At 53.5% G+C, this 12546-nt stretch overlaps 1 protein-coding gene across 5 annotated transcripts in view; it reads left to right on the forward strand.

Annotated features, from left to right (window-relative positions):
- The window catches only part of SLC44A2 (solute carrier family 44 member 2), a 48870-nt gene extending 37536 nt beyond the window's left edge, over positions 1 to 11334 (forward strand). For 2 of the 5 annotated variants that reach the window (XM_025366079.1, XM_025366078.1), the window contains exons 11-22: positions 348 to 479; positions 566 to 665; positions 753 to 845; positions 1021 to 1105; positions 1902 to 2164; positions 2241 to 2335; positions 3226 to 3329; positions 3438 to 3511; positions 3605 to 3675; positions 4136 to 4224; positions 9130 to 9214; positions 10045 to 11334. In XM_025366079.1, the coding sequence (XP_025221864.1) occupies positions 348 to 479; positions 566 to 665; positions 753 to 845; positions 1021 to 1105; positions 1902 to 2164; positions 2241 to 2335; positions 3226 to 3329; positions 3438 to 3511; positions 3605 to 3675; positions 4136 to 4224; positions 9130 to 9214; positions 10045 to 10151 (1298 nt within the window). In that variant the 3' untranslated portion in view covers positions 10152 to 11334. Of the gene's footprint in view, positions 1 to 347; positions 480 to 565; positions 666 to 752; positions 846 to 1020; positions 1106 to 1901; positions 2165 to 2240; positions 2336 to 3225; positions 3330 to 3437; positions 3512 to 3604; positions 3676 to 4135; positions 4699 to 9129; positions 9219 to 9660; positions 9786 to 10044 lie in introns of those variants that run through there. The other 3 variants (XM_025366077.1, XM_025366080.1, XM_025366081.1) reach the window with 3 other exon arrangements.
- The last annotated feature ends 1212 nt before the right edge of the window (positions 11335 to 12546 follow it).

Consider the following 12546-nt stretch of genomic DNA (forward strand, 5'->3'; position numbering starts at 1 on the left):
CATGCCGCTGCACTCCAGCCTGGGTGACAGAGTGAGCCTCCATCTCAAAAAAAAGAGAAGTTAGACCGTGGCAGCACATGATTATGATTCCAAGTAGGGGGAAAGGGTTCTGGAAGGTCTCCTGTGAAGGTGACACTTGAGCAGAGACCTACAGATGTGTGGGATCTAGCCATGGGGAGAGAATGCACCGGGCGGTGGGAACTGCAAGTGTAAAGTCCCTGAAGCAGGGGCTAGAAGAGGCAGCCTCTCAGCCTCGATGTTTGCTTCTGTTAAATGCAGGCAGTTGTAGCGCTTTGCAAAGTTGCAGGAGGCATTGGTGGACTGAGCTTGTGGTTTCCCCCGTGCAGGAATCTTTCACTGCTACATGGAGTACTCCCGACTGCGTGGTGAGGCTGGCTCTGATGTCTCTTTGGTGGACCTCGGCTTTCAGACGGATTTCCGGGTGTACCTGCACTTACGGCAGACCTGGTTGGCCTTTAGTGAGTCACAGTCTCCCAATCCTGCCCCGACATGAGGCCTTGGAGGGAGTGGGGAGCCCAGGCGGCTCAGCCTTTGCCCTTTGCAGTGATCATTCTGAGTATCCTCGAAGTCATTATCATCTTGCTGCTCATCTTTCTCCGGAAGAGAATTCTCATCGCGATTGCACTCATCAAAGAAGCCAGCAGGTGGGGGCCAGGTGCCGGGGGTCAGGATGGAGCTGTCCCTAGAGTTGTGTCTTTTGCCCTGATGCCTGTGTCTCTGCTCCTCCCTAGGGCTGTGGGATATGTCATGTGCTCCTTGCTCTACCCACTGGTCACCTTCTTCTTGCTGTGCCTCTGCATCGCCTACTGGGCCAGCACTGCTGTGTATCCACCCCCAGACACCAATCTCTGACCCCAGGGATGGCTAAAGACCAACTTTGCCCAGAAGTGACCTGCATCTTAGGGACAGGGCTGGAAACTGGTGGGATAATGGATTCTTTCCCACGAAAGTCCCTGGGGTCCTCAGTCCTAGACCTCTGCTTCCTTAATGAACCTCCAGCTTCCTGTCCACTTCCAATGAAGCGGTCTATAAGATCTTTGATGATAGCTCCTGCTCACTTACTGCGAAAACCTGCAACCCAGAGGTGGGCGTCCCCAGGGTGGGAAGGGCAGGTATTGCCCCAGAAGGCCCCGGATGATTTTAAACCTCTCACGTCCCCTTGGAGGTTCAGCAAGAAATTGGCTCCTGTTGCATGTCTTGTGCTGGGTGTGGGGGAGGACGCACGGTGGGGAAGAGACTCTCTAACTGGATTGAACAACTTCCCAGGACAACCTGGCTTCCTCTCTTCAACTTGCCCTGGCCTTCACCCTGGGTGCTAAATCACCTATTTTTCCCTCTTTTCTTTTTTTTTTTATGAGACAGAGTCTCACTCTGTCGCCAGGCTGGAGTGCAGTGGCATGATCTCAGCTCCCTGCAACTTCCAACTCCCTGGTTCAAGCAATTCTCCTGCCTCAGCCTCCCAAGTAGCTGGGATTACAGGCACACACCAGCACGCCAGGCAAATTTTTGTATTTTTAGTAGAGACAGTGTTTCACCATGTTGGTCAGGATGGTCTTGATCTCCTAACCTCGTGATCCACCCGCCTCTGCCTCCCAAAGTGCTGGGATTACAGGCGTGAGCCACCTTGCCCGGCCCATTTTTCCCCATTTCATTTCCTGTCTCCATTCTCTCTTCTTGACCCTGGTGATGGCCACTTCTTGTTTCTAGAATTCCTTCCTTTGCACAAGCTGTGTTCCAAACCCTTAGTTCCTTCACTTAACTCTGATCCTTATGTCTCCTGTCCTACCTCATGGTTTTCCTGGCCCCACACCTGATGCTTAGAGCCTACTGTGAACCCCTGGCGCCTCTTTTTGGACTCGGTTCTCCCTTCTCTCCCACAGACCTTCCCCTCCTCCAATGAGTCCCGCCTATGCCCCAATGCCCGTTGCCAGTTCGCCTTCTACGGTGGTGAGTCGGGCTACCACCGGGCCCTGCTGGGCCTGCAGATCTTCAATGCCTTCATGTTCTTCTGGTTGGCCAACTTCGTGCTGGCTCTGGGCCAGGTCACACTGGCCGGGGCCTTTGCCTCCTACTACTGGGCCCTGCGCAAGCCGGACGACCTGCCGGCCTTCCCGCTCTTCTCTGCCTTTGGCCGGGCGCTCAGGTGGGCTGGCGTTGCGGGCAGGATGGGGTGGAGGACGAGGCCTGGCCCAGCCACCGACCACCCCCTCGGCCCGCAGGTACCACACGGGCTCCCTGGCCTTTGGCGCGCTCATCCTGGCCATTGTGCAGATCATTCGTGTGATACTCGAGTACCTGGATCAGCGGCTGAAAGGTACGGCCCACCCACCGCTTGCATTAGCTCCTGTTGCGGGGCGAGGCTGAATAGCAGACCAGGATTGGTTCTTCCTTGGAGGTGGGCGGTGCCAAGATCATAGAGCAGTGATGGATTTCTGTCTATGCCGCGGGGGAGCTCAGGAGTTGGCGTGATTGGGTCCTGCGATGGAGGAGCAAACCAGAGAACCTACTGGGTGGAATTCTTGCTGTTGAGGGGACAGGCCCAAGAGGACTGGCCCACCATTGATTATTGCTAGAGTGAATTGGAGTGGGATATATTTGCGCTGAAGGAAGCACGAATAAAACTGGTTTATTAGCTGAGCGCCGTGACTCACGCCTATAATCCCAGCACTTTGGGAGGCTGAGGCGAGCGGATCACCTGAGGTCAGGAGACCAGCCTGGCCAACATGATGAAACCCCATCTCTACTACAAATACAAAAATTAGCCAGCCATGGTGGTATGCGCGTCTGTAGCCCCAGCTACTCGGGAGGCTGAGAGAGGAGAATCACTTGAACCCCAGAGGTGGAGGTTGCAGTGAGCCGAGATCGAGCGACTGCACTTCAGCCTAGGAAACAGAGCGAAACTCCATTTCAAAAAAAAGAAAAAAAAAAAAAACTGGTTTATTTTTCTTAGAGGAAGGGCTGTGGGGCTGCGATTGATTGTACTTTGCTTTAGAGACAGGATCTTTCTCTGTCGTCCAGGCTGGAGTGCTGTGGCACCATCATGGCTTACTGTGGTCTCAAACTCCTGGGCTCAAGTCCCTGTCTCTTTGACAGCATGGACTCAGGAGACCTGGACATTGGCAAGTGTGTGTGATAGGGAAGAGGGGATCCCTTCCACGTCAGGCGGTGTCCCCTCACTTCTGCATCCCTTCCCTTCTCTTCCAGCCGCAGAGAACAAGTTTGCCAAGTGCCTCATGACCTGTCTCAAATGCTGCTTCTGGTGCCTGGAGAAGTTCATCAAATTCCTCAATAGGAATGCCTACATCATGGTGAGTGGGCCTGGGACCCCCAACCAACCCACCAGCTCCTGCTGGGTGAGAGGACCACCCCACATGCCCACCCATTGGGTCTGATCTCTCCCTCCCACTTTCCTCCAGATTGCCATCTACGGCACCAATTTCTGCACCTCGGCCAGGAATGCCTTCTTCCTGCTCATGAGAAACATCATCAGGTCAGGAATCAGCACCATCTTCCTCCTGCCACCTCCCTCTTCCCCTAGTCCCTGAAGCCAGCATTAACACCTGCCCCTCACTGTCCCCTGCAGAGTGGCTGTCCTGGACAAAGTTACCGACTTCCTCTTCCTGTTGGGCAAACTTTTGATCGTAGGCAGTGTGGGTGAGTGCCGCCCACCTCGCCTCTCAGGGTGTGGGAGCCTGATTTCTGTCTTCTGTGATGGGTGTCATCTTCTTTTTTTTTTTTTTTTTTTTTTTTTTTTTTGAGGCGGAGTCTCGCTCTGTCGCCCAGGCTGGAGTGCAGTGGCCAGATCTCAGCTCACTGCAAGCTCCGCCTCCTGGGTTTACGCCATTCTCCTGCCTCAGCCTCCCGAGTAGCTGGGACTACAAGCGCCCGCCACCTCGCCCGGCTAGTTTTTTGTATTTTTAGTAGAGACGGGGTTTCACCGTGTTAGCCAGGATGGTCTTGATCTCCTGACCTCGTGATCCGCCCGTCTCGGCCTCCCAAAGTGCTGGGATTACAGGCTTGAGCCACCGCGCCCGGCGGGTGTCATCTTCTTAGGAGGCTATTTCCTATATCCAGAACCCTTCACCATCTTCATCACTTTCTTCTCCTTCTCCAGGGATCCTGGCTTTCTTCTTCTTCACCCACCGTATCAGGATCGTGCAGGATACAGCACCACCCCTCAATTATTACTGGGTTCCTATACTGGTATGGACCTCTGGGGAGAGATGGGGGTTTGGGAAGAAAGAGGTGTTGGGATTTGCTTGGTCTTCTTTGACTAGATAAATGTGGCTAGAGGTCAGAGGTGGGGAATTGATTATTTATTCGGACCACAAACTCTTTGTTTGTTTTTGCATCAGAGTCTTGCCCTGTTGCCCTGGCTGGAGTGCAGTTGTGCAATGTTGGCTCACTGCAACCTTTGCCTGCTGGGTTCAAGCGAATTCTCAAGCTTCTGCCTCCCGAGTAGCTGGGATTACGGGCGCCTGCCCCCACACCTGGCTAATTTTTGTATATTTATTTTTTAATTTTAATTTAATTTAATTTAATTTTTTTTTTTTTTTTTCTTTTTTGAGACAGACTCACTCTGTTGCCCAGGTTGGAGTGCAGTGAAACGATCTTGGCTCACTGAAACCTCTACCTCCCTAGTTCAAGTAATTCTTGTGCCTCAGCCTGCTGATTAGCTGGGATTACAAGCACACGCCACCACACCTGGCTAATTTTTTTTGTTTTTTTGAGACAGAGTTTCACTCTTGTTGCCCAGGCTGGAGTGCAATGGGGTGATCTCGGCTCACTGCAACCTCCACCTCCCGGGTTCAAGCAATTCTCCTGCCTCAGCCTCCTGAGTAGCTGGGATTACAGGCATGCGCCATCATGTGTGACTAATTTTATATTTTTAGTAGAGACGGAGTTTCTCCATGTTGGTCAGGCTGGTCTCGTACTCCCAACCTCAGGTGATCCGCCCGCCTCGGCCCCCCACAGTGCTGGGATTATGGGCGTGAGCCATCACACCTGGCTAATTTTTGTATATTTAATAGAGATGGGGTTTCACCATGTTGGCTGGGATGGTCTCAAACTCCTGATCTCAAGTGATCCGCCTGCCTCGGGCTCGCAGAGTGCTAGGATTGCGGGTGTGACCCACCACCCCCGACCTCGGACCACAGACATTATTGAGCACCTACTGTGTATTCAGCATTGAGGTGGAGTGCTTCCCTCTAAAGGCCTTAGAGTTTGGGGGTAAACAGATATTCCTCCATAATGATATTGGTGAATGTATGATTGCAGACTGGGATACATCACTAGTATGTATAGCACAGGGAACCGTTTGAACCTGTGGTGGGGGATCTGGGCAGGTGTGGGGGTCCAGGTGGTGCCATGCAGGTGATGTTGGATCCGAGATCTGAAGCTGTAGGCAATATCCAGGCAGAGGGAACGGCAAGTACAGTGGCCCTGAGGTGCGAGTGTGCCAGGAACAGTAAGGAAAGCAGTGGGGCTGATGTGGAAGGAGTAAAGAAGTGGAGATAGGGACTGGGTGCGGTGGCTCACACCTGTAATCCCAGCACTTTGGGAGGCTGAGACAGGTGGATCACTTGAGGTCAGGAGTTTGAGACTAGCCTGGCCAGCATGGCGAAACCCCATCTCTACAAAAAAATACAAAAATTAGCCGGGTGTGGTTGCGGGCGCCTGTAATCCCAGCTACTCGGGAGGCTGAGGCAGGAGAATTGCTTGAACCTGGGAGGCAGAGGTGGCAGTGAGCCGAGATCACGACACTGCATTCCAGCCTCGGTGACAGAGTGAGACTCTGTCTCAAAAAAAAAAAAAAAAAGGGGGAGATATGGCCAAAGAGGTAATAAGGCTGTGGAGTGATTGAGCCTTCATTGCAAGGGCAGTATTGTATCTCAGTGTAGGTCTTGAAGCCCAGTGACCTAGTTTCTTATCTTAGATCCTCTATTTGCTAGTTCTAAGATGAGGAAGAGTAATCTTGGGCAAGTTATTTAATCCCTCTAAGGTCCACTGACTTTTTTTTTTTTTTTTTTGAGATGGAGCCTTGCTTTGTCGCCCAGGCTAGAGTGCAATGGAGTGATCTCTGCTTACCACAACCTCCACCTCCCAGGTTCAAGCGATTCTCCTGCCTCAGTTCCCCTAGTAGCTGGGATTACAGGCAAATGCCACTGTGCCTGGCTAATTTTTTTATTTTTAGTAGAGATGGGGTTTCACCCTGTTGGTCAGGCTGGTCTCGAACTCCTGACTTCAGGTGATCCACCCACCTCGGACTTCCAAAGTGTTGGGATTACAGGCATGACCCCTTATGCCTGGCCATGATTTCATTGTATTGAATTTGTATTTTATTTTATTTTTATTTATTTATTTATTTATTTTTTGAGACGGAGTCTCGCTGTGTTGCCCAGGCTGGAGTGCTGTAGCGCAATCTTGGCTCACTGCAAGCTCCGCCTCCTGGGTTCACACCATTCTCCTGCCTTAGCCTCCCGAGTAGCTGGGACCACAGGTGCCTGCCACCATGCCTGGCTAATTTTTTTGCTTTTTTTTTTTTTTTGGAGACGGAGTCTCGCTCTGTCGCCCAGGCTGGAGTGCAGTGGCCGGATCTCAGCTCACTGCAAGCTCCGCCTCCCGGGTTCACGCCATTCTCCCGCCTCAGCCTCCCGAGTAGCTGGGACCACAGGCGCCCGCCACTTCGCCCGGCTAATTTTTTGTATTTTTTAGTAGAGACGGGGTTTCACCGTGTTAGCCAGCATGGTCTCGATCTCCTGACCTCGTGATCCGCCCATCTCGGCCTCCCAAAGTGCTGCGATTACAGGCTTGAGCCACCGCGCCCGGCCATTTTTTTGCATTTTTAATAGAGACAGAGTTTCACTGTGTTAGCCAGGATGGTCTTGAACTCCTGACCGCGTGATCCACCTGCCTCAGCCTCCCAAAGTGCTGGGATTACAGGCGTGACCCACCACGCCTGGCGAATTTTTATTTTAATATAATAGAGATAGGCCAGGTGTGGTAGCTCACACTCTACTATAATAATAATAATGATAATAATAATAGAGGCAGGGTCTCCCTCTATTGCCCAGGCTGGTCTCGAGCTCTGGGCTCAAGGGATCCTCCTGCCTCAGCCTCCCGAAGTGCAAGGACTACATGTATGAGCCATCACACCCAGCCATGTCTACTGACTTCAGTCAACAAATGTTTATCTAGCAGCTACTTAGGCCCTGTGAGTCTTCAGATTGCTATGGATGTAGTAGTAAATGGGACTGGGTCTAGTGAGGATGTGGGCATTAAACCTGGAAAGCCCTAAACATGCATAAAATTGCAGCTACACCAAGAGCTCAGGAGGGGTGCCCAGTGCTAGGAGGACATAAAATAGGCTCTAGAGGCCGGGCATGGTGGCCTACACCTGTAATCCAGCACTTTGGGAGGCCAAGGTGGGCAGATCATGAACGTCGCGAGATCGAGACCATCCTGGCTAACACAGTGAAACCCCGTCTCTACTAATAATACAAAAAAACTAGCTGGGCAAGTTGGCAAGCACCTGTAGTCCCAGCTACTTGGGAGGCTGAGGCAGGAGAATGGCGTGAACCCGGGAGGCGGAGCTTGCAGTGAGCTGAGATCCGGCCACTGCACTCCAGCCTGGGCGACAGAGCAAGACTCCGTCTCAAAAAAAAAAAAAAAATTAGTCAGGTGTGCTGGCACGTACTTGTAGTCCCAGCTACTCAGGAGGCTGAGGCAAGAGAATCACTTGAACCCGGGAGGTGGAGGTTGCAGTGAGCCGAGATCATACCACTGCACTCCAGCCTGGATGACACAGCAAGATTCCATCTCAGGAAAAAAAAAAAAAAAAAGGCTCTCAGCCAGACGCAGGGGCTCACATGTATAATCCCAGCACTTTGGGAGGCCAAGGCAGGCAGATCGCTTGAGCTCAGGAGTTTGAAACCAGCCTGGGCAACATGGCAAAACTTCATCTCTACAAAAAAAAAAAATACAAAAATTAGCTGGGTATGGTGGCACATGCCTATAGTCCCAGCTACTTGTAAGCCTGAGGTGTGAGTATCACTTGAGCTACTTGTAAGCCTGAGGTGTATCAAGGCTGCAGTGAGCTGAGATGGTGCCACTGCACTCCAGCCTGAGCAACACAGTGAGACCCTGTCTCAAAAAAAATAAAAATAAAAATAGAAAAGCCCACTCTATGTGTCATAGGTGGTTTCCCGGAGGAGGTGGGACTTGAGAATTTGCTCTTTGAGCTGAAAGCAGAAGGTTGATGAGGCATAAATTAGATTTAAGTCAGGGCAATAGCACATGCAGAGGCCCAGGGGTTAAATAAAGCAAGGATGAGACTGGGTGCGGTGGCTCATACCTGTAGTCCCAGCACTTTGGGAGGCCAAGGTGGGTGAATCTCTTAAGCCCAGGAAGGGTAATGGATAACGTGGCAAAAACCCATCTCTACAAAAAATACAAAGGTTAGCCAGGCATGGTGGTGCACATCTGTAATCCCAGCTACTCCGGAGGCTGAGGTGGGAGGATCACTTGAGCCCAGGAGGCAGAGTTTGCAGTGAGCCGAGATCACGCCACTACACTCCAGCCTGGGCTACAGAGTGAGATCGTGAGACCCTGTCTCAAAAAAAAAAAAAGGCCAGGTGCGGTGGCTCACGCCTGTAATCCCAGCCCTTTGGGAGGCCAAGGCAGGTGGATCACCTGAGGTCAGGAGTTTGAGACCAGCCTGGCCAACGTGGTGAAACCCCATCTCTACTAAAAATACAAAAATGAGCCTGGCGTGGTGGCGCATGCCTGTAGTCTCAGCTCCTCGGGAAGCTGAGGCAGAACGGCTTAAACTCTGGCGATGGAGGTTGCAGTGAGCCGAGATCACGCCATGGCACTCCAGCCTAGGCGACAGAGTGAGACTCCGTCTCAAAAAAAAAAAAAAGAGAGAGAAAGAGGGCTTCGTGTGGATCGCGGGGCCCCGCCAGCGGGGGTGAGGGGTTGGGATGTCATTAATCCAAAGAGGGTTTCTCAGCAGGGGAAGGACGTGGTCCCAGCATAGGAGAGACACAGTGGGTGGGGGCTGCTCTGGGAAGGACGTGGAGCAGGGACGGCTTGTTTCTCCTTGCCCAGACGGTGATCGTTGGCTCCTACCTGATTGCACATGGTTTCTTCAGCGTCTATGGCATGTGTGTGGACACACTGTTCCTCTGCTTCTGTGAGTGACCCCTCACCCCAAACCTTGCTGGGCCCCAAATCCCTTCTTCCCACTGGGCATCACATCACCCTCCAACGGGGCACCACGGCCGCCTGCCCCCAGCTTCCCCGGGGCTTGGCTGTCCCTCGTCCTGGGTCCCCAGCCTGTCTTCCTGGTTTCCTTTTGCGCTTAGAAGCAACTCCAACCTCCTGTCCACTTGCCCAGGCTGCAGCCTGGACGCTGCCCTGGAGCCCACCCGCGCTTCGCAGTTTCTGGCTTTGATGGGGGGGGGATCTGTGGCTGCCACTAACTCTGGTTTCTCCAACTGTTTTTTTTGTTTGTTTGTTTTTTTCGTCTCTCTTCCTCTCCTCCATGCCTGCTGGCTTCCCTGTTCTTCCCTGCCTCCCTCTTTCCCTCCCTTCCTGACCACCCCATTTTCCCCCTGCCGGTTCCCGGGGGGAGCCCAGGTGAGGACCTGGAAAGGAATGACGGCTCTCAGGAGCGACCCTACTTCATGTCGCCCGAGCTGAGAGACATCCTGTTGAAGGGGAGTGCGGAGGAGGGGAAGCGGGCGGAAGCCGAGGAGTAGAGAGTGAGGGAGGCTGGCGTGGGGGCCAGGTTTCCTCCATGTAGACTGGGGGTGCATGAAGCGGGGGGGCTTCCTGGCCTGGGAGTGTGGGGATCCTGTGTGTTCCTTGGAGCCCACTACAGTCTGCCCCTCTCTGGTCCCAGTGTGTCTGCTTTCTAACCCTCTGAGGCTTCTCTGTGACCCTTGTCCACCCACCCTGTCCCCGGAGGCCCCTGCCCATGGGCTCCCCTCATGCCTCCTGCTCTGGGACCTCTCTCCGCAGTGGAGGACCTGGAGAGGAATGACGGCTCGGCCGAGAGGCCTTACTTCATGTCTTCCACCCTCAAGAAACTCTTGAACAAGACCAACAAGAAGGCAGCGGAGTCCTGAAGGCCCCGCGCTCCCCACCTCTCAAGGAGCCTCACGCCGCAGGGTGCTCAGTAGCTGGGTCTGTTCCCTCAGCCCCTTGGGCTCACCCGAAGTCCTATCACTGCCGCTCCGCCCCCTCCCCATGAGCCAGATCCCACCAGTTTCTGGACCTGGAGAGTCCGGGGTATCTCCTTCTTATGCCAAGGGGCGCTTGGAGTTTTCATGGTTGCCCCTCAAGACTACGAGAAATGAGTAAAAACCCAGTGGGGCCTCTTGCTGTCTGGGACGGCATGTGGCCCGACCTCCGCAAGCTCCCTCATGCTTCCTGCCCCCGCTTACACGACAACGGGCCAGACCACAGGAAGGACGGTGTTTGTGTCTGAGGGAGCTGCTGGCCGCAGTGAACACCCACGTTTATTCCTGCCTGCTCTGGCCAGGACTGAACCCCTTCTCCATACCTGAACAGTTGGCTCCAGGGCCACCAGAAGCATTTCTTTATTATTATTATTTTTTAACCTGGACATGCATTAAAGGGTCTATTAGCTTTTCTTTCCATCTGTCTCAACAGCTGAGATGGGGCCGCCAAGGAGTGCCTTCCTTTTGCTCCCTCCTAGCTGGGAGTGACTGGGGTGGGGGTGTGTGTGCCCAGGTGGGGGTATCTCCTGGCTGGGAAGGAGGGAGTGGGAGGGAGACTTTTGCTTGCAGGGGTTGGCAGTGGAGAGCGGGCTGGAGAGGAGATCGCTAATAGCTGTTTAATGGAAACCTGCTGGGCTGGAGGGAGTTAGGCTGAATTTCCCGACTTCCTCTGCCAGTTATTGACACAGCTCTCTTTGTAAGAGAGGAAAGAAACTGAACCCACCCAAGGGATGATTTCAGGGGGAGAGGTGGAGGGCAGATGCCCTGGGCAAACCCGGCCCCTCTGCCCACACACCTCACTTGATGATCCTTTTGCCAAACTTGTCGAACTCAGGGGACCTGGCTTCCCGGTTGCCCCTCTGCCATATTCCAAGGCCCCCTCAGACTTCACGTCTCTGCTCATCAGCACTGTCCCAGGATCCTGGAGAGGGAGAACCCCCGACCCCAGGGGAAAGAAGGGGGGGGTCTCCCCTTTCCTGTGTCTGCGCCAGCCCTGCCCCCATTGCGTCTGCACACCCCTGCGTGTAACTGCATTCCAACCACTAATAAAGTGCCTATTGTACAGGTCCAGGCCTGGTGTGTTTGTGGGGGGCAGTGAGCCAGTGGGCGGCTGGTAGGGGGAACCCCCACTTCCAAGGCCCTAGGAGTCTCTGAGCTGTGGCGATTCTCTCAACACGCAGGAGGAGGGGGCCGGAAACCCACTGGCTGCTGGCTCTGCCTGAATTTCCAACCTTCAGGCAGCTCAGATTTCCCCTGATTAGGCTCTAATCCCTGGATTCCAGAAGGCAGAGGCAGCCTGTCCACCTCCCCTATCACCCATCCTGGACACGTGCCCCCAGGGCCCAGGCACCTGAGGTCGTGCAGTCTATGCTCCCCTGCTACTTTGGGTCTGCGAAGGGACCGCCCTTGGGGTGGGCCCTGCTGCCTGGAAGCTCACTGCTGCCCCCTCGTGCCAGCTGCCTGTGTCAGCCACCTCCAGACAATCCGCCCCAATATTTCAACTGTCTTTGCTCTCCACTCCCCTTTCTTGGGGAATTTTTCTTCAATATCCACTTTTTTTTTTTTTTTCCCAGACAGTCTTGCCCTGTCACCCAGGCTGGAGTGCAATGGTGCAATCTCAGCTCACTGCAACCTCCGCCTCCCGGGTTCAAGCGACTCTCCTGCCTCAGCCTCCCAAGTAGTTGGGATTACAGGTGCATGCCACCACGCCTGGCTAATTTTTTGTGTTTTAAGTAGAGACGGGGTTTCGCCATGTTGGGCAGGTTGGTCTCGAATTCCTTACTTCAGGTGATCTGCTCGCCTCGGCCTCCCAAAGTGCTGGGATTACAGGTGTGAGAGCCACCTCGCCCAGCCTTTTTTTTTTTTTTTTTTTTGAGACAGGGTCTCACTCTGTGGACGAAGCTTAAGTGCAGTGGTGCAATCATGGCTCACTGCAGCCTCAGGTGATCCTCCCACCTTAGCCTCCTGAGTAGCTGGGATGGCAGGTACACACCACACCTAAGTTTTGTATTTTTTGTAGAGATTGGGTTTTACCATATTGCCCATGCTTTTTTTGTTTGTTTGTTTTTGAGACAGAGTCTCCCTTTGTGGCCCAGGCTGGAGTGCAGTGGCACAGTCTCAGCTCACTAAACCTCCCGGGTTCAAGTGATTCTCGTGCTTTAGCCTCCCGAGTAGCTGGTATTACAGGCACTCACCACCACATCCAACTAATTTGTTTGTTTGTTTGTTTCTTTTTGAGACGGAGTCTTGCTCTGTTGCCCAGGCTGGAGTGCAGTGGCGT

This window comes from Theropithecus gelada, chromosome 19 (assembly GCF_003255815.1).
Source record: "Theropithecus gelada isolate Dixy chromosome 19, Tgel_1.0, whole genome shotgun sequence".
Taxonomy (NCBI): domain Eukaryota; kingdom Metazoa; phylum Chordata; class Mammalia; order Primates; family Cercopithecidae; genus Theropithecus; species Theropithecus gelada.